The sequence below is a fragment of the Oncorhynchus masou genome, chromosome 2 (genome assembly GCF_036934945.1).
Source record: "Oncorhynchus masou masou isolate Uvic2021 chromosome 2, UVic_Omas_1.1, whole genome shotgun sequence".
In the NCBI taxonomy this organism is placed as follows: domain Eukaryota; kingdom Metazoa; phylum Chordata; class Actinopteri; order Salmoniformes; family Salmonidae; genus Oncorhynchus; species Oncorhynchus masou.
Window position 1 is genome coordinate 25,917,922 of NC_088213.1, and position 19,436 is coordinate 25,937,357.

A 19,436-nucleotide genomic window follows, 5' to 3' on the forward strand; every position below is an offset into this window, starting at 1 on the left:
CACATAGTAGGCTTTGAGGAGAACGCTGCAATGAATCCTTATAACATATATTTCTGCATGCTGAAAATGCAATTCATACCACAGTATGAGCACATAGTCTACCACACATACACCTGCTTCCCAGAATGAATATTCACCTCTGCTTCTCCGTCAGTGCAACAGCACTTCCAGCTCCGACCGTGGCTGAGTCTATATTGAGACACAGTCTCAGACAGAGTGATGTCATCACTGGGCTGATGTGGTGCATAAAAAAAGCCCACTGTCTGTCCACCACTGCCTATCTCATCTTCTAACAGCAGGGGACCAGAGACGAGGAGGTGTGTCTGAACCTGGTGTCCGTCTCTCCTGCGTGTCCTGGGCTTCACCTCTACAGCTCAGCTCCACCCAAGCTATGCTGACAGCTGACATGTGTTAGATTTTCTCACACACTGAGGAGCTCCCCTAAAACCATTACTGTGCCAACAGCCTCTCATAACCTCTGTCTCTGCTGCACGCAACAACACTACAAAGAGAAGCGCCAACAAACGTGTGTGTGTGTGTGTGTGAGAGAGAGAGAGATCCTTAGTAAGTGCTACTGGTGACCTGGTCATTCAATGGCTGAGGTTGCTTAAGTTACTTGTCTTTTAGAGAGTGCATATAATATACAGACTAAAACCATACAGAACAGTATCTCAACCATTCATCTTACTCTGTTACCATCATCTCCAAACTGTTGCATTTTAGGTGTCATTTAGGATGGTTTTCTAGGGTAAACAACCCTTTCAGACATGTACTCTATGTAGCACAGTACCCAAAGGGTTATACATACAGAATGTCTAAAATACTGGCCTTCCATGTAACTGAGCCCAATGTTTAAGTGTAGGTCAACGTATTTGTCTTTCCCTTCAAGTTCTTTCCAAATATCCACTCTATTCCTCTCTAGAATGAAAAGGAAAACCTTTTAAGACACCTGAAAGTATCTGTGTTTAGTTTGCGCCTGCAATCCGGATAATGAAAGAGCCTTGAGAAAAATGCTGGAGGGTAGAATTCTTTCCAGTGAGGCCAATAAAACATATCCGATTATTAAAAGTAATTTCAGCAAAACTTCTAAGTGAGTAAACAGAAGCTGTAGTTGATAAGATGTGACATTTCTGTTTTTTTAAACAATTTTTCCAGCCTGGTCACGTGATACAAGTCAGGATTAGACTTCCAACCATGTCTGATGATGTCGGGAGATGACATAGAAACTGGCCACTAGAGGCAACCATGAGCGCTGTTACCTTCAAGAAGGTTTTCGGTTTTGCTAAGGCGTTGTGGACAGGGATGGGAGATGGGAGTAAACATCTGCCTCAGGTACAAAAGTAGGTTGAATGTTTAAATCCAATGATATAAACCTTAATCCCCCCAAAAATTCACTCGGGGCCCCCTCCAGTATTGGGGAACAGCCCCCCCCCCACCCCTACATAATTCCATATCTGTTATTTCCTAGTTTTGATGTCTTCACTATTATTCTACAATGTAGAAAATAGTAAAAATAAATAAAAATTCTTTAATGAGTAGGTGTTCTAAAACGTTGGACCTGTAGTGCATATGTATATTTTTGATCCCCGTGCTCGGGGGCCGTGCCTCACAGTTTGGGAGCCACTGCCTTAACCATTCACAGTTAATGCATAACAATAAGATTTCAGAGTTAATGCCTAAACGTAACCCTAACCTTAAAATTCAGAGTTAATGCCAAACCTTAACCTTAAACACTTTGAAATTTGATGTTTGAGAAACATGAATGAACGTCTAATTCTGACGTGAGACTGAGAGCTTGTTGAATTTTCCAACATACCAAGTGAGGGAAGGGTTTGGAGATGTCAGACTTGTATACAAATGAAGGTCCTGTTTAGGCCTGTTTGTGCTCCTCTGTTGATCAGAAATACTATACTATAGAAACTTAGGGGGAGGGAACTTCTGTTTCAAAAATATCCTATTTAATTTCCACTGGAGTCAGCATGAGGAGGTGTTAATGAGCTAGCTATTTCCCCTTGGTAACCACAGTAAATGAATGACAGGAAGAAAAGTATGCTACTTCACTTTGTGTTTTTTCTTGGTGAGACATGAAACAGAAATTCTTCTAAATGTGATACCAAGACAAACATCAAAATAAGGAAAACATGCAAAGGCTTGTGCCAGCAGCGGAGGATGATAACAAGATGAAAAAATAATCTGCAGCTAACATTATCATCTAAGAAGAAAATTATAATCTGTCTACACATCTCAATGCGTGAGTAGGTAGGGGGGCAGACACTGGCAACACCTTGAGGACTAGCTTAAGCCATCAGCTGTATGCCAATGAGTGTGTATATATCAAACCACTACAGTTGGATGTGTGCATCTGTTATAATTGGCAGCATTAGCAACACAGCAGCATACTTTTCTTGCACAGTATATTGCAGAGTGGGGAGAACCATCTTCAACCATTACTGTGATGATAGAAGGGCCAAGCTGTTTGCGATCTTAGCACAGATCTGAATCACTATAGGCCTGAGCCGTTACATCTGCACAGTGCATTAGTGTGAGCCCAAAGGATTAGACACGATCCAGCTGCTTCAGTTCAGAACAGCCAGGGCTCTGCTCTACCATCAGCCAGTCAGTAGCCCCCTCAGTATGTCATGCCTGCAGTCCCTCCACCAACCCCAGCCTGTGGCCCCTCAGATCTCAAAACCCAGCAGCTCTCAGTATGTATGCTATGTTGTGTGTATATACTGACATGTATGTGTAACTGATAGATGTACACACACACACACACACACACGTTAATGATGTTTTTAAATATATGTACACTACCGTTCAAAAGTTGAGTCACTTAGAAAGGTACTTGTTTTTGAAAGAAAAGCACATTTTTGTCCATTAAAATAACATTCAATTGATCAGAAATACAGTGCAGACATGGTTAATGTTGTAAATGACTATTGTAGCTGGAAATGGCTGATTTTTAATGGAATATCTATATAGGCGTACAGAGGCCCATTATCAGCAACCATCACTCCTGTGTTCCTGTAAGAGGTGCGTAACTGGCTGCAGGGTAGTCAGGCGCAGGAGAGCAGAACTGGGTAACAACCGGAGCAGTTTAATGAGCAAAACAAACTGCACTCAGAACAACAAAATACGGGTTGAAATAAGCCGTAGCAAACCAGTCTGAAGTGCACATATACTTTACAACAAACAATTCCACACACAGACATAGGGGGGAACAGAGGGTTATATGCATGTCAAGTAATGAGGGAATGTAAACCAGGTGTGCGGGAAAACAAGACAAAACAAATGGAAAATGAAAGGTGGATAGGCGATGGCTAGAAGACCGGTGACGTCAACCGCCGAACACCGTTCGCCGAGGAATCGACTTCGGCGGAGGACGTGACAGTACCCCCCCCTTGACACGCGGCTCCAGCAGCGCGCTGACACACTGGCCTCAGGGACGACCCGGAGGGCGAGGTGCAGGGCGATCCGGGCGAAGACGGTGGACCTCCCGCAGCATTGAAGGGTCCAACACGTCCTCCACCGGAACCCAGCAGCTCTCCTCCGGACCGTACCCCTCCCACTCCACGAGGTACTGAAGGCCCCCGCCTCGAATCCAGTATGGAGTGAATGGCGTACGCCGGGGCCCCCTCGATCGAGGGGGAGGAGGAACCTCCTGCACCTCAGACTCCTGGAGCGGACCAGCCACCACCGGCCTGAGGAGAGACACATGGAACGAGGGGTTAATACTCCATCTCTGCCCAGGGCACGAATGCCGCCCACTCCCCCGTCCGGTCCTGGCAATAAGACCGCAGAAACCTACCCACATCCTGGTTAACTCTATCCACCTGCCCGTTACTCTCAGGGTGAAAAACTGAGGTAAGGCTGATCGAGACCCCCAGACGCACCATGAACGCTCTCCAGACCCTCGACGTGAACTTGGGACCTCGATCAGACACTATATCCTCAGGAACCCCATAGTGCCGGAAGACGTGAGTGAACAAGGCCTCCGCAGTCTGTAGGGCCATAGGGAGACCGGGCAGAGGAAGGAGACAGCAGGACTTGGAGAAACGGTTCACAACGACCAGGATTGTGGTGTTACCCTGTGAGGGGGAGATCTGTGACAAAAATCTATCGACAGGTGAGACCATGGCCGTTGTGGAACGGGTAAGGGTTGTAAACTTACCTCTGGGCAGGTGCCTAGGAGCCTTACACTGGGCGCACACCGAGCAGTAGGAAACATAAACCCTCACGTCCTTGGCCAAGGTGGGCCACCAGTACTTCCCACTCCAACAGCGCTCTGTCCGACCGATACCTGGATGACCAGAGGAGGTTGACGTGTGGGCCCAATAGATCAGCCAGTCACGGACAGCAGACGGAATGTACAGATGCCCAGCGGGACACTGGAGGGGAGCGGGCTCTGCACGTAACGCCTGCTCAATGTCCACGTTCAGCTCCCATACTACCGGCGCTACCATGCAGGAGGCCAGGAGTATGGGGGTGGGATCCATGGGCCGCTCCTCTGTGTCATACAGCCGGGACAGGATTCAGTCTCCTCGCTGCCCGGATGTACTCCAGATGTGGTCAGTCCAGATGAGAAAAGGGTGTTTAGTCCCCTCAAGCCAATGCCTTCACGCATTCAAAGCCTTGACAACAGCCAACAGCCCCAGTCCCCCACGTCATAGTTTCGCTCCGCCGGGCTGAGCTTCCTCGAGAAGTAGGCACAGGGGCGGAGTGTCGGTGGCGTACCCGAGCGCTGAGAGAGCACAGCTCCTATCCCAGCCTCGGATGCGTCCACCTCCACTGCGAACGCCAAAGTGGGATCCGGATGGGCCAGCACGGAAGCAGAGGTAAACAGGGCCCTTAGGTGAACAAAAGCCCTGTCTGCCTCAGCCGACCACTGCAACCGAACCGGACCCCTTTAGCAGTGAGGTAATGGGAGCCGCTACCTGACCAAAACCCCGGATAAACCTCCGGTAGTAATTGGCAAACCCTAGAAAACGCTGCACCTCCCTTACCATGGTGGGAGTCGGCCAATTGCGCACCGCTGAAATGCGGTCACTCTCCATCTCCACCCCTGAGGTGGATATGCTGTATCCTAGGAAGGAGACGGACTGCTGGAAGAACAGGCATTTCTCAGCCTTGACATACAGGTCATGCTCCAACAGTCGACTAAGCACCCTGCGCACCAAGGACACATGCTCGGCGTGTGCAGCAGAGTATATCAGAATGTCATCGATATACACCACTACAGCCTGCCCGTGCAGATCCCTGAAAATCTCGTCCACAAAGGCTTGGAAAACTGACGGAGCATTCATCAACCCGTATGGCATGACGAGGTACTCATAATGCCCTGAAATGGTACTGAACTCTGTCTTCCACTCGTCTCCCTCCTGGATACGCACCAGGTTGTAAGCGCTCCTGAGATCTAGTTTTGTGAAGAAGCGTGCCCCGTGCATTGACTCAATCGCTGTAGCTATGAGAGGCAGCGGGTAACTATACTTCACAGTGATCTGGTTAAGAGCTCGATAGTCAATACATGGGCGCAGACCCCCGTCCTTCTTCTTCACAAAAAAGAAACTCAAGGAAGCGGGTGAAGTAGAGGACCAAATGTACCCCTGACGCAGGGATTTGGAGACAAATGTTTCCATAGCCGGAGTCTCCGCCTGTGACAGGGGATACACGTGACTCCTAGGAAGTGCGGCATCTACCAGGAGATTTATCGCACAATCCCCCCGACGTTGGATTGGTAATTTAGTCTCCTTTCGGAGAAGGCGAGAGCCATATCGGCATATTTGGGGGGAATTCGCATGGTGGAGACCTGGTCTGGACTTTCCACCGTAGTAGCACCAATGGAAACCCCTAAACACCTCCCCGAGCACTCTCGCGACCACCCCGTGAGAGCCCTCCATTGCCATGAAACAGTGGGGGTAATGACAGGCTAACCAGGGTAGGCCTAGCACCACGGGAAACACAGGAGAGTCAATGAGGAAGAGACTGATTCTCTCCTTGTGATCCCCTGGCGTCACCATGCCCAGGGGAGCGGTGGCCTCCCTAATCAACTCTGACCCCAATGGTCGACTGTCTAAGGCGTGAACTGGGAAGGGCATAGCCACTGGAACAATGGGGATCCCTAAACTATGGGCAAATGATCTGTCTATGAAATTCCAAGCCGCACCTGAATCGACGAGCGCCTTATGCTGGGAATGCGGGGAAAACTCAGGAAAAGTAGCATACAAAAACAGGTGTGCAACAGAGGGCTCTGGGTGAGAATGGTGCCGGCTCACCTGGGGTGACGCCAGAGTGCCCTGCCTGATGCCTCGACCCCCAGAGGAACCAACCCGGCACCGACCGGCAGTGTGACCTCTGCGGCCACAGATGGTGCACGTGACGGAACCTCCTACGGTATCCCTGAGCGCAGCACCTCCCAGCTCCATGGGCATTGGAGCGGTGGTGCTGGGGGATGGAACCGACAGACCCTGCTCTGGACGTCCGCGGGTAGCCAGCAAGTTATTCAGCCGAATGGACAGGTCCACCAGCTGGTCTAAGGTGAGGGGGGTGTCCCTGCAGGCCAACTCCCGACGGACGTCCTCGTGAAAACTGCAGCAATAGTGGTCGAACAGGGCCCTGTCGTTCCATCCCGCGCCAGCAGCCAGGGTCCGAAAGTCCATCGCGAACTCCTGAGCGCTCCTCGTCCCCTGCCTCAGATGGAAGAGACGATCACCGAAGACTGAATGAAGACTGCCCGGAAGCGGCGGGTGAAATCCTCTAAATGATCCAGCGCCGCATCTCCTCCCCACACGGCGTTGGCCCACTCCAGGGCTTTCCCCGAGAGGCACGAGACGAGGGCGGACACCCTCTCATGGCTCTCACGGCCCGAAGGAGCCGGGTGGACGGTTGCCAGGTATAGATCCAGCAGCCGTCCCAGTTATAGTGCAGCTGTCCCATCGTACTCCCGGGGAAGGGTGAGACGAATCCCACTGGGACCGAGTGCAGGGGGGGGGGGGCGAGTAGTGGAGACCCCGGTTGTGCTGGTGGGGTGGAGGAACTCCCTTTCTCTCCCAGCCGTCCATGGTTTGGACGACGCGGTCCATGGCGGCGCCGAGACGGTGGAGCATTGCCGCGTTCCCCGGACGCGCTCCTCGACCCCTATACCAGGGGCATCTGCTCCTGCTGACTCCATATTTGGGTGTGGAATTCTGTAAGAGGTGCGTAACTGGCTGCAGGGTAGTCAGGCGCAGGAGAGCAGAACTGGGTAACAACCGGAGCAGTTTAATGAGCAAAACAAACTGCACTCAGAACATAGAATACGGGTTGAAATATCCCGTAGCAAACCAGTCTGAAGTGCACATACACTTTACAAGAAACAATTCCACACACAGACATGGGGGCAACAGAGGGTTATATGCACGTCAAGTAATGAGGGAATGTAAACCAAGTATGCGGGAAAACAAGACAAAACAAATGGAAAATGAAAGGTGGATCGGCGATGGCTAGAAGACCGGTGACGTCGACCGCCAAACGCCGCCTGAACAAGGAGAGGAACCGACTTCGGCGGAAGTCGTAACAGTTCCAATGGCAAGTTGTGTTAGCTAATTCAAGTTTAGAATTTTAAAAGGCTAATTGATCATTAGAAAACCCTTTTGCAATTATGTTAGTACAGCTGAAAACTGTTGTCCTGGTTAAAGAAGCAATAAAACTGTCCTTCTTTAGACTAGCTTAGACTACTGGAGCATCAACATTTGTGTGACCGATTACAGGCTCAAAATTGCCAGAAACAAAGCACTTTCTTCTGAAACTCGTTAGTCTTGTTCTGAGAAATGAAGGCTATTCCATGCGAGAATCTGCAAAGAAACTGAAGATCTCGTACAACGCTGTGTACTACTCCCTTCACAGAACAGCGCAAACTGGCGCTAACCAGAATAGAAAGGAGAGTGGGAGGCCCCGGTGCACAACTGAGCAAGAGGACAAGTAGTTTAGTGTGTCTAGTTTGAGAAACAGATGCCTCACAAGTCCTTAACTGGCAGCTTCATTAAATAGTACACGCAAGCATGGGGTGAAATCTCTTCAGATTACCTCAACAAATTGATAACTAGAATGCCAAATGTCTGCAAGGCTGTAATTGCTGCAAATGGAGGATTCTTTGACGAAAGCAAAGTTTGAAGGACACAATTATTATTTCAGTTAAAAATCATTATTTATAACCATGTCAATGTCTTGACTATATTTCCTATTAATTTTGCAACTCATTTCATGCATGCTTTCATGGAAAACAAGGACATTTCTAATTGACCCCAAACTTTTGAACAGTAGTGTAAATTGTAAAGTATTTTGTCTGTAATTTATTTTTCCAAGTAAGACTAGCTGTCACCATTGGCCTCGGCTAATGGGGATCCTTATAAAAAAAAAAATCAACTCCTCTCCTCTCCCTCACCACAGTGGAGATGCAGTTGCGTCTCAGGTTGATCTCAGTCAGTGAGTCCAGGCCCTGTAGGTTGTCCACCCTGGAGATGCAGTTCCCTGCCAAGTTCAACAAGCGCAGCTCAGACAGGTGGGAGAGGTTCCCTATCTGGGAGATCTGAAGGCACAGGGAAACACAGACAGAAACATCACTGTGATAAACTGGTGAAATATTCTCTTAAGTCATGATGAATGAAAGACTATACTCACACCTTCAGGGGCTTGTCTTGAGGCTGTGCTGTTGTAAATATATTGGGGAGGTGATAGGGGCCATAAGGGTGATTTTCAGTGTTGAGAATATGCTCTGTGTTGTCTAAATCAAATGATGAGACACGCCAGTTCTGTTTGTTGTGCAAAATAAAACTTGAGTACAGCGGAGTAGAGCAGACACCTGTGTACCCTGATTTACTAGCCTAAGGCCATTCCATATTCTCTGCTAAAAACAGCCCAAAATAAATTATACCTTCAAATGAGTTGGAGATCTTTGAATTTTTAACATACAACGTTACCATCCAATTCAACCCTCAACTTGGGAAAACAAAGTTGGTATTCTCTTTGAACCATGAGTCCAAAAAGCATCCAAAATCCAAAAGGGTCAGTAGTAGTGAAATGTGGCCCTGGCCTCATTCTGGTTGAGGGGGAACTGTAGGGCCTCTTGTCAAAATGAAACAAACTACTTCAGGGCCCAGGGGATTCCCTGCCTGTCTGTCGGGTCTGAGTGTGGGGCTGTGAGGTGTGTGCCACTCAGACCTGTGTCCTCTCCATTTTAGGAAGAGGTCAGGGATGCTTCCCAAATGGCACCCTATTCCCTATGCAATGCACTACCTTTGACAAGGGCTCATATGGCACTTGTCAAAAGTAGTGCACTACATAGGGAATAGGATGCCATTTGGGATACAAGCCAGAACTAACTACTACTAAGGGGCCGGTTGTGGGGGTTCCCTTTCCCTTGATGATGATACACTGCATGTTACTCCGGGGTCAAAGGTTGAAAGGCTCCTGCAGTGAGCTTGATGCAAATAGACATGAATCAAGACAGACTGAATATGGTTGTTAGCTTAGGGCAGAATCTTTAAATGAACAGTGAACATCATTTAAAGGACAGAAGCTGTATAGAGCTCTGGCTAAAAGGGCCTCTACTTTTCCCTTCCATTTAGGGGAGGGAGGGGGGTGACAGCCTGCTCTCCACATCTAAAGCCCTTTCATGAGTGATCTTGAGGCACACTCTTCTCTCTGACTCTCCTCATTCATAGCTTGACCAGACAGAGTGCTTCGGCTGTGAAAGCACTAAGGCCAGTGTAACAGTGCTATGCTATGTTTTTCCATCTACGTAAAAATCTTAAACGTTCTATCCAAAAATGATGCAGAAGAATTCATCCATGCTTTTGTCACTAGGGCTGATTTCAAGGTTTTACTGCTAACCAACAAACCATTACATGGGTTTGCTCCTAACTATCTTTCCGATTTGGTCCTGCCGTACATACCTACACATACGCTACAGTCACAAGACGCAGGCCTCCTTACTGTCCCTAGAATTTCTAAGCAAACAGCTGGAGGCAGGGCTTTCTCCTATAGTGCTCCATTTAAAAACAAAATGTAAACATTTTATTTATTGAATATTCGAAATATACAATATACTTGCAGTGAAGCCCCTCAACAACTACATCATACCAGTCATCTAACAGATTCCCATTCAGAGCGACACACAGAAGCATCCAGGGTCAATGCCCTGCTCAAGGGCATGTTGACCAATCTACCACCAGGCCAAAAAATGTGAATCCGACCCCTCCAAGATCCCCAATAGCTGTCCCTCAACCATTCGAGACCCCTCCCACAGTCCCCCCCAGGAAGAAAAATAAAAAATAAAATGAATTCCAATCCCCACCCCCAAGAACCCCCCAATGAACCAACAACCAAGAGAATGAACTAAAGAGAAAATCAATGCAAAAAAAGAAGGATTTAAAACAAAGGACATCAAGGACAACTAAAATCATAACAGCAATGCCAACTGTATGTTTGTGTGCATGTCTGGCACTATTACATGTATGCGTGTGTTCTATGTGTTTATTTGAATGAGAGTGTGTGTATATGCATGTGTACAAACACCTGCACGGCATCAGCCTCAGGCAAACTGGCATTAGTTGTAAAAACACTGCCACTTAACTTTTATCTTTGACCATCATTCTATCTCTCACACAGCAACTCCACTCCCAGTTGTCTCCAATTCCACATTCCAACCCTCAGCTTCCCTCAGCCCATCCCATCTATCTCTGCTGGCCACCCACTTCGGGTTTCTAAGCAACACATATCTTTCAACTATGCTGTGATGTTTAACATACAATTTCAATCTATCTAATCAAATAGAATCCACAGCCTGCGAGTTGAAGATACATACATTTACTAAGAGTATTAGTATATTAGTAATTGACTGACCCGGTCTCTCCAGATCTCCTAACTATTAGTACTATTAGTACTATTTCTAGGGTCCATTTTAGATCAATGCTATGCATTTTCAGCAATTCCTGAACCTGAGACCAGAAACAGGCTACCTGAGAGCAATACCTAAATAAATGGTCTATTGATTCTGTATCCTCACAACAAAATCTGCAGAGCTTCGATGATTTTATGCCCCAAATATTCAACATTTTGTTGGTGGCAAGAATTCAATATAATCATTTTAGCTGAAAAGCACGAAGTCTAGAATCTTGCATTGTTTTATATATCAACTCATACCATGGAATCAGTACGTCAAAAATCTCTTCCCAACTATTTTGCAATCTGTTTGGCACAGTTGTCAACATCCTGGTCCTCAAATGAAACTGGTATACTTTCCTATTTATGCTATTTTTATTCCTTCACTAGTTTTGATCCTTTATATTAGGCAGACAAACAAGTTCCCTACCTCCTCCTGCTGCCACCCGCCTCCTCCAATTTGGGGCAATGCTGTAATCAATTGGTTGTACTCTTGGATTGAGCAGACCTTTCCGTACAATTCTGATAACTCTGTGAAGGACATAACTCTACCATTCCAATTTACAATATCATTTAAGAACAAAATACCCTTTTCAAACATCTTTCCCATAAATACAGGTATTTTATCAACCAGCACATTAGAGTAAGCCATAATATTTGTTGTAATGTTTGTCATGTCTTTTCAGGGGGATTAAATTAAAATTGTAGCCAGATCTGCAATGCTTGATTGAAAAGGAGAGATACTTTGAAAAAAGTATAATTTCAATTAATCGAAAATGAGACATGACAATCTGCACAAAGGCAAAAAGCCCATTTTTAAACAATGGATGAGCTTTTCTTAGTAATCTACTTGAGAACCATTTAGGGTTCAAATAAAACTTTTGAATTAGTGAAGCTTTTAGAGAGAGGTTTAGTGTTTTTATATTTAATCATCTCAACCCACCCAATTCATATTCATTATATAGATAGGCACATTTTATTTTGTCTGGTTTAGCCTCCCAGATAAAGCAAAATATTGTTTGCTCATATGATTTGAAAAACTAATCATCAGGAGTAGGCAGCGCCATAAGTACGTGAGTAAACTGAGATATGACTAAGGAGTTAATCAATGCATTTTTTCCATAAATAGACAGGTATTTTCATGCCGATGGTTGCAGGATCTTGTCTATTTTTACAGGTTTTCTATTGAAATTAGTTGTGGAGAGCTTATTTATAGCTGTTGTGATATGAATACCGAGTATGTCTACTTCACCATCAGCCCATTTTATAGGTAAACTGCAGGGTAATGTAAAAGTTGTATTTTTTAAAGAACCAATACGTAATATTGTACACTAATCATAATTAGGTTTTAGTCCAGAGAGTACACAAACGTTATCTAGATCTTCAATGAGACATTGCAGGGATCTAGCTTGCGGACTTAATATAAAACTTGAGTCATCGGCACACATGGACATGTTTTTAAGCCTTGGATTTCTAATCCTCTAATGTTGTTTTTGGATCTGATTTTAATAGCTAGCATTTCGATGGCCATAACGAATAGATATGGTGACAGCGAACACCCTTGTTTAACTCCTCTTGACAATTCAAAACTCTCTGAGAAGTAGCCGTTATTTGCTATTTTACACCTGGCGTTGCTATACATTATTTTTACCCATTTTATAAGAGAATTACCGAAATTGATTTTTATAAATAAAATCCAGTCGTACTTTATCAAATGCCTTTTCAAAATGCGCTATAAATACCATTCCTGGCTTCTTATATGTTTCATTATATTTTATTACTTGTATTAGTTGTCGTATATTATCTCCAATGTGTCGTCCATGTAAAAAACCTGTCTGATCAGGATGAACAATACCTGGTAAAACCCATTTAATTCTGAGTGCTATGCATTTTGCTAGTATTTTTGGATCACAACATTGAAGTGTAAGGGGCCTCCAGTTTTTTTTAAATAGACTGGATCTTTAAAATTGCCATCTGGGTCTTGTTTTAATAATAGAGAAATCAGACCTTCCTGCTGAGTACCTGATAGACTACCATTTCTACAGGAGTAGTTAAAACAGTCTAACAATGGAGCTTTTAGTATATCAAAAAATACATGATATATCTCTACCAGTATGCCATCAAGCCCTGGGGTTTTTCCAGACTGAAAGGATTTAATAGTCTCAAAAAGTTCTTCCTCTGTAATTTGGCCTTTGCACTGATCTTTCTGTACATTTGTTAATTTTCCATGTTTTATATTATTTGGAAGGAACAGCCAGAAGAGGACTGGCCACCCCTCATAGCCTGGTTCCTCTCTAGGTTTCGGCCTTTCTAGGGAGTTTTTCCTAGCCACTGTGCTTCTACACCTGCATTGCTTGCTGTTTGGGGTTTTAGGCTGGGTTTCTGTACAGCACTTTGTGACATCAGCTTATGTAAGAAGGGATTTATAAATACAAGATTGATTATAAATACATTTTATTATAGCTGTCTATTTGTACAGTATGTTGTCCAGCTGCCAGTAGTGAATAGTCGAGGTGGTATCTCAGTTATGGAGTTCTGACAATAGGCCCAGGTGTATTAAGTCCCCCAAATGCCTCTCATAATACTGTTGTTATTGGACAGAGACCAGAGAGAACGGCAAGAGATGTTCAGATTGAAACAACTTTTGTTATGACTGCTGACAATTACAACAGAGTGAGGTAATGTTCCACTCCAACTGAGGCTACCCAGTGGTGTTCTCTTTGATTCACAGTTCCACCATGGCTCCAATGAAAAGCATTCTCTCTGTCTCAAGTCCACTTTAACACAAGTCAGCACATGGCTAAACTCATCTCAGCCCTGGCTGGGACATCATCCTCTGCATAGCTAAAAGGGTCCACTCCACACTGGATGTATCTTTCACTGAACAGTAATTTGACATCTCTCGTCAGGGCAGATTGGATCATCTCATCTGAAAATATTTAACTGGGTTGTGTTACAGATAACTGTAGAACTGCTTTCTGTTAGGGTGGATCACGCATCCAAAATATGTTACAGTGGTTCCGCGCTCATTTTACAGAGGAGGAAGGGTCACATCTGTCCTTTATATGTCTTAAAATAAAAATGGCAAAGTGCATTGTAAGTTTCAAATAGTTTCATAATCAAGTTAAATATTGTCTGTTTGATTAATGATTTTGAATTTCTAATGTAATTCATTGTAGACATCATATACTGGTACTCCTTGCACTCCTGATACAATAAATGTAGTGCCATTCAAAAACTCTCAAGGGATAAAAAAATGTTGTAGCCTTGTCCTCATTGAATAGCAGCCGTTATCGCTAGTGTCAACTAGATACAGAGGATCATATTGTGAGCACAATGCATTCCTCAACCAATGGAAGGACAGGTTATTTAACAATACGATGTCATCCTCTAACTCCAGGACCTGGTCAATGGGCTTGAATGTCCTTCCTTCCCAAAGAGGATATTCCTCTTGAACATTTCCAACAAACTGGAAATACGACAACTTCCTATCCCCAGAGCACATCTCCTTTCTGGGTAAAACGAGAGGCCAGGCAGGGGTCATTTGTAATAAGGGCAGAAATTATCCCTTATTTGTGGTCATACATAGGTGACTTAAACACTACTGTGCTTTGGGAAGTACAAATGTGGTAAGGGAAAGAAGAAGACACAGTAAGTTTCATGGTCAGAAGTCACTGGAAAACGACGGCTGCTGGGTAGATTAACAAAAACCCATTTTTAATTGGGAATGAGAGTATGAGACACATGATAAAGAGCAGCCGGAGTCAGAGAGAGGAGTCTCACAGGGACTTTGGGTTGACTTTCACTGGAGCAATGTGGGCGATATACTGGCAGCACCTTTCAAACAACCAGCACTGCGGACAGATTACTTTTCAATCCTATCCTCTTTTTACAGGTGCTGGCAAAATCCTGATTTGACACCAGCATTACTGTGATCCCCTCTCTTCACAGGCTTTTAATACGTTGTGACAGCAGCCAGATCATACTGTAGGCCTATCTAAGGAGAAAAGCTCATCAAATCGGCCTTCGCTCAACTTACCATTCATGAGTTGTAGAACAGCTTTATCAGGTTTTCCTTCATTGTAAAAGGAACAGAAATAGCCTTGCCTGTTAGAGAAATTACAGTAATTGAAGAAGAACTGTAAGGTAACCCAGAGCAAGACTGGGATGTGTGGGAGTAAGCTCCTAAATATGTTTTAATTTGGTAAAGTACTCAAGTAACAATGGCTGAGAGAGCACTGAGTTTCAACTAAAAGTACAAATATAGCTCACTGCCTTCACACAACTGAATATAGAATGTACTCAAAAGCCTCACAACAGGAACTAATGTGTTTGCTTTCCTGCAGCCAAGCCTGCTTGAGCTTAACTGTAGGGGCCCAGAGTCAGTGACGTAGTAACCAACAGGCAGTATGGGGGAGGTGGTAGTGCCTCTCTGCTCTTGCTAAACCTCACAGCTAGATATCACAGTCCCCCAATGGTCACAGTATTGCAAACAACATTACAGACAATAAATGCATGTGGGTGTATATTTAGAGAACAAAAAGGAATGTAAGTGAAGTTATAATTTTCTAAGATATGAAACATGGTACCTGATTGCCATGCAAGTCCAGAATATCTAGTTTAGTCAGGTTATCCAGACTGCATATCCTCTGGATTCTGCAAAACATTAAACAGACAATAATATTAACATCATCGTCTCTGGTATTCCATACAAGATAGCTCTCCTATAACACAACGTTACTATGACAAAGAGCTGGTATCCCATCTGCTAACTGAATGGTTACCAGGCACAGGAAATGGGATTGTCAAAGAGCGGTAGGAATTTATTTTCTACTGATGGGAAGTTGACTGTTTTCCACTGTCCTGTCGTCCAGAATTGTCTATACAGACCAAACCGTAACTTAGGGAAGTTAGGTTACAGTCCCCTGGAAATTCTATCAGAAACCTAAATCTGTGGTATGCTTTGCTTGAAAGGTACCGCGGACTGTTCTGAAAGTGGGTTCTAAAAAGACAAAATGTCAGGTTTTACAGATTCTGGAACAAAACCAGACCTCAGCGATGGGATCCCGGTGGCATTTACCATGATCTTCCTCCCTCCTGACCTTTAGTTTTAAAGTAAGGTGATATTAGATGTAAGATTCAAAGAGAGCAGTAGTAGGGTTTTGTACTGAAATTGGGCACCTACAGGAAAGTACTTTTCAATGGAGGTTGATATATAGGTTAGCTGTGCTGTGGCGGTCATACAGTATCACTTAATCCAAAAAGCAGGATGTTCATATCCCTACGGTAACACCTTTATAAATGTTTTTCATCTGAGCCGGCCACGACTGGGAGACCCATGGGGCGGCGCACAATTGGCCCATCAATGTCCGGGTTAGGGAGGGTTTGGCTGGCAGGGATGTCCTTGTCCCACCTCACTCTAGCGATTCCTGTGGTGGGCCGGGCGCATGCACACTGACACGGTCGCCAGGTGTAAGGTGTTTCCTCCGACACATTGATGTGGCTGGCTTCCGGGTTAAGCAGGCATTGTGTCAAAAAGCAATGCGGCTTGGTTGGGTTGTGTTTCGGAGGACGCATGGCTCTCGACCTTCGCCTTTCCCGAGTCCGTATGGGAATTGCAGCAATGGGACAAGACTGTAAATACCAATTGGATATCACGAATTTGGGGAGGAAAAGGGGTAAAAGTAATTTAAAAAAAGTTCTCATCTGTCCTTCAAACCATGCACTGTAAAAGCACTGAAATGAGTGGGAGCTCCTATCCTATTGTTCTGTTTGTATGCTGGAGAGACGTAACACAAACCTGTTCTTGCCCAGCATAAGCACTCTGAGAGAGGCCAGGGCTGAGATGCCAGAAATCTGGGAGATGTGGTTGTCATTCAGGTCTAGGAAGGCCAGGTACCGCAGATGAGACAGATTGTGGATGTGCATGATGAGGTTGTGCTGAAAGTTAAGCAGCCGCAGCCTACCCTCCAGCAGGGGACCCTCCTCCAGACAACGCCTGACACTCAAAACACAAAAGCATTGTCAACAATACCACTCTGTGAGAGGATGACCATGTATTATCTTGTTATGATGCAGAGGAGAGAGGGCTCACAGTAAAGAAGGTACATGCGACTTGATACCACACTGTCTGCCAACACTGGCACGCAGGGTTCAGGAGATCTCATTATTCTAAGTGGATGAGGCTATGGATATGGTTTATTGTTGACTAGTCTCTGCCGAGTTCCCAACAAACGGATGATCCGGTTTTCAGGGGAATTGGAAAGAGAGCCTGTGACAGGACTTGTTCAGCTGCCAAACGTTCTCGAACGTTGCAGATAGAAATACCGTGAATAGAGCTGATGTGATTCCTTATTCTACATATCAGAGATGCAAGTTTGATCTACATAGCCTATTTCTATCTGAATGTTCTAAAACGTTCAATCCTGCTGAACGTGCCCAGCCACACTCCATCTTAACTCCTCCTCCAAATTTACTGGATTGCTTGAATAGTGCAGAAGAGAACTTCCCCCCCGACAGTTTTTCTTATTCTCATCAAGACCATGATGTAGAGGATCTAGTTTCAGGTGTTTATTTTATGCCTGCAATGTTGACATGCACTTGTCAGAGGGCAGGATAATCTTTATGAGGGACTTTGCTGCACTCTACTGGTTAATCCAAGCAATTGAAAATGTAGCATTCTATTGCATGACAGTGTACTGAGAAACTCAACATAGACCACTGAACAAACAAAGCCATGAGTGTTTTAGCCTACCTGTCCAAATCTATTCGCTCTGGACTCAAAGCACAATCATCACAGGAACGAAAGGCAATTGGAAAACCAGAGGGAGAATTCTCTCTCAATGTAATGGCATCACCTGGTCCTGTTACAAAGACACATTTGTTCAGAAAAGCATTTTTCATAATAATCAGGATTTACATGTCCAGAAATGTTTAACTTGAGCACAGAGCAGAATGTTCCATTAGACTGCCTTTGATCCATGAAAAAAAGCAGGGGGGTTGGCACTGCTGAAGAGAGGGGGAGGATCATGAGAGTGGCCACTCACCAGTTGGCAGGGTGAGGGGTGAGGTACTGTGGGAGTAGATGGCCCCTGCACTGTGGGTTGCTCTCCTAGGCTTCACTCTGTGTGGCTGTGGCCCCGGGTCCCCAGTCAGCCCACTGGGTAGAGCAGCAGCTGGGGGTAGGAGGGGATGCTCAGGGCCCATAAACTCACTGACAAATGCTGGCACAGGGGAACAGGGCCTACCACGGCCACTGTGTGCATTAGGCCTGCTGTCTGGAGAGAAAAGTAAATGGTAAGACAGAGACAGGTCACAGTGTCTTGTAACTTAGTCACCTTGTCTTGGTGGATTCATTTTCATGGTGTCCATGTTTATCCCGTTTGTAAAGTCTTTAGACCATCGGGCGTCCAGCTGTCAAATAAAACATTTAATGAATTAGCAATATATTACTTTGATAATTAAAGGGCACTCAAGACACAATGTCATGCTTTCCATGTTCATGCATTGTCTCATTAAAAATATAATTTGGGGAATGGGGACATGAATATAAATACATCTCCCTACAAACGCAAACTCACTGGTCTCTGAACATTTCTCTCAATTTGAGAGTTCACTGCTGTAAAGTGCAGTTTTATAGCTGTTGACCTGTGGGGAATGACAGATAAGGATGAGGCAACTTAAGACTGGCAATTGTAACAATAGGGTGACAACAACAAAGCCAAGACCACTTGATAATATTCATTCATTTGTGGAGCAACAACATGCAACCCAGCCCCTGTAACGTTAGCTAGATAGATAGCAATCTTGCTCATTTATGTGACTGTTACAGAGCTGCATTAGTTTTCTGGATAAGCTAGCTTGCTTGCTAACTCTTGCCTAGTAAAAACAGAGAGGAAGTAAAGATTATGTATTGTGGACACGTCGTTCTTACCGTGGGAGAAAGACACCTTCCTATAATGGCTGTATTGTTGTTGGTCTGTTGTCTTTGTGGCCGCATTTTTGCGAGTGTTACCACGTTGCTAGCCAGTTGCTATAATGTGGCTAACTAAACAGTTTTGTTGGTTGTTTAACGTCAATGTTTAATCTTTTAAAATGTATTGTGCTGATGCTACAATGTAAAAATGGCTCATCATGACACAGACACTGCACTCACTTCCCTGGCAACGGCCATCGTTTCTATGGAAACGACACCACTTGGTTACGCCACATCCTGTCTCAATATAACTCATTCCGCCAGCAACCCTAGAAATTAAAGATTCCTCTTGTAGAATAACCGGTATAATATGAAATGAAATAGAATAGAATGGAATAGATCATTATTGTTCATTTGGTTAGTACTGAAAATCCAACTTCTGCCTAATCGACTTTTTAGATGTCTTCTACTCTGCATTCCACTATACTGTTATCCCCGGAGATAAAGCCTAGGTCTTAGGTTAACGCTACCTGTTATCAAGTCTCAGGCAAGGTTATCACCTTTTCCGCAATGACCCCAGTTTATAGGAATCACTGACCAAATC

The 19,436-nt window shown here is 44.9% G+C and overlaps 1 protein-coding gene across 3 annotated transcripts in view; it reads right to left on the reverse strand.

The window, feature by feature from the left end:
• LOC135557521 (leucine-rich repeat-containing protein 49-like) overlaps positions 1 to 19,018 on the reverse strand; it is a 62,882-nt gene extending 43,864 nt beyond the window's left edge. Inside the window, exons 1-7 of one of the 3 annotated variants that reach the window (XM_064990833.1) lie at positions 18,851 to 19,018; positions 18,255 to 18,330; positions 17,964 to 18,092; positions 17,672 to 17,780; positions 16,718 to 16,915; positions 15,507 to 15,573; positions 8,420 to 8,563 (exon numbers count right to left, since the gene is read on the reverse strand). In XM_064990833.1, coding sequence (XP_064846905.1) covers positions 8,420 to 8,563; positions 15,507 to 15,573; positions 16,718 to 16,915; positions 17,672 to 17,780; positions 17,964 to 18,092; positions 18,255 to 18,330; positions 18,851 to 18,916 — 789 coding nt within the window. In that variant the 5' untranslated portion in view covers positions 18,917 to 19,018. Of the gene's footprint in view, positions 1 to 8,419; positions 8,564 to 15,506; positions 15,574 to 16,717; positions 16,916 to 17,671; positions 17,781 to 17,963; positions 18,195 to 18,254; positions 18,331 to 18,497 lie in introns of all 3 variants that reach the window. The other 2 variants (XM_064990853.1, XM_064990844.1) reach the window with 2 other exon arrangements.
• Between the last annotated feature and the right edge of the window lie 418 nt (positions 19,019 to 19,436).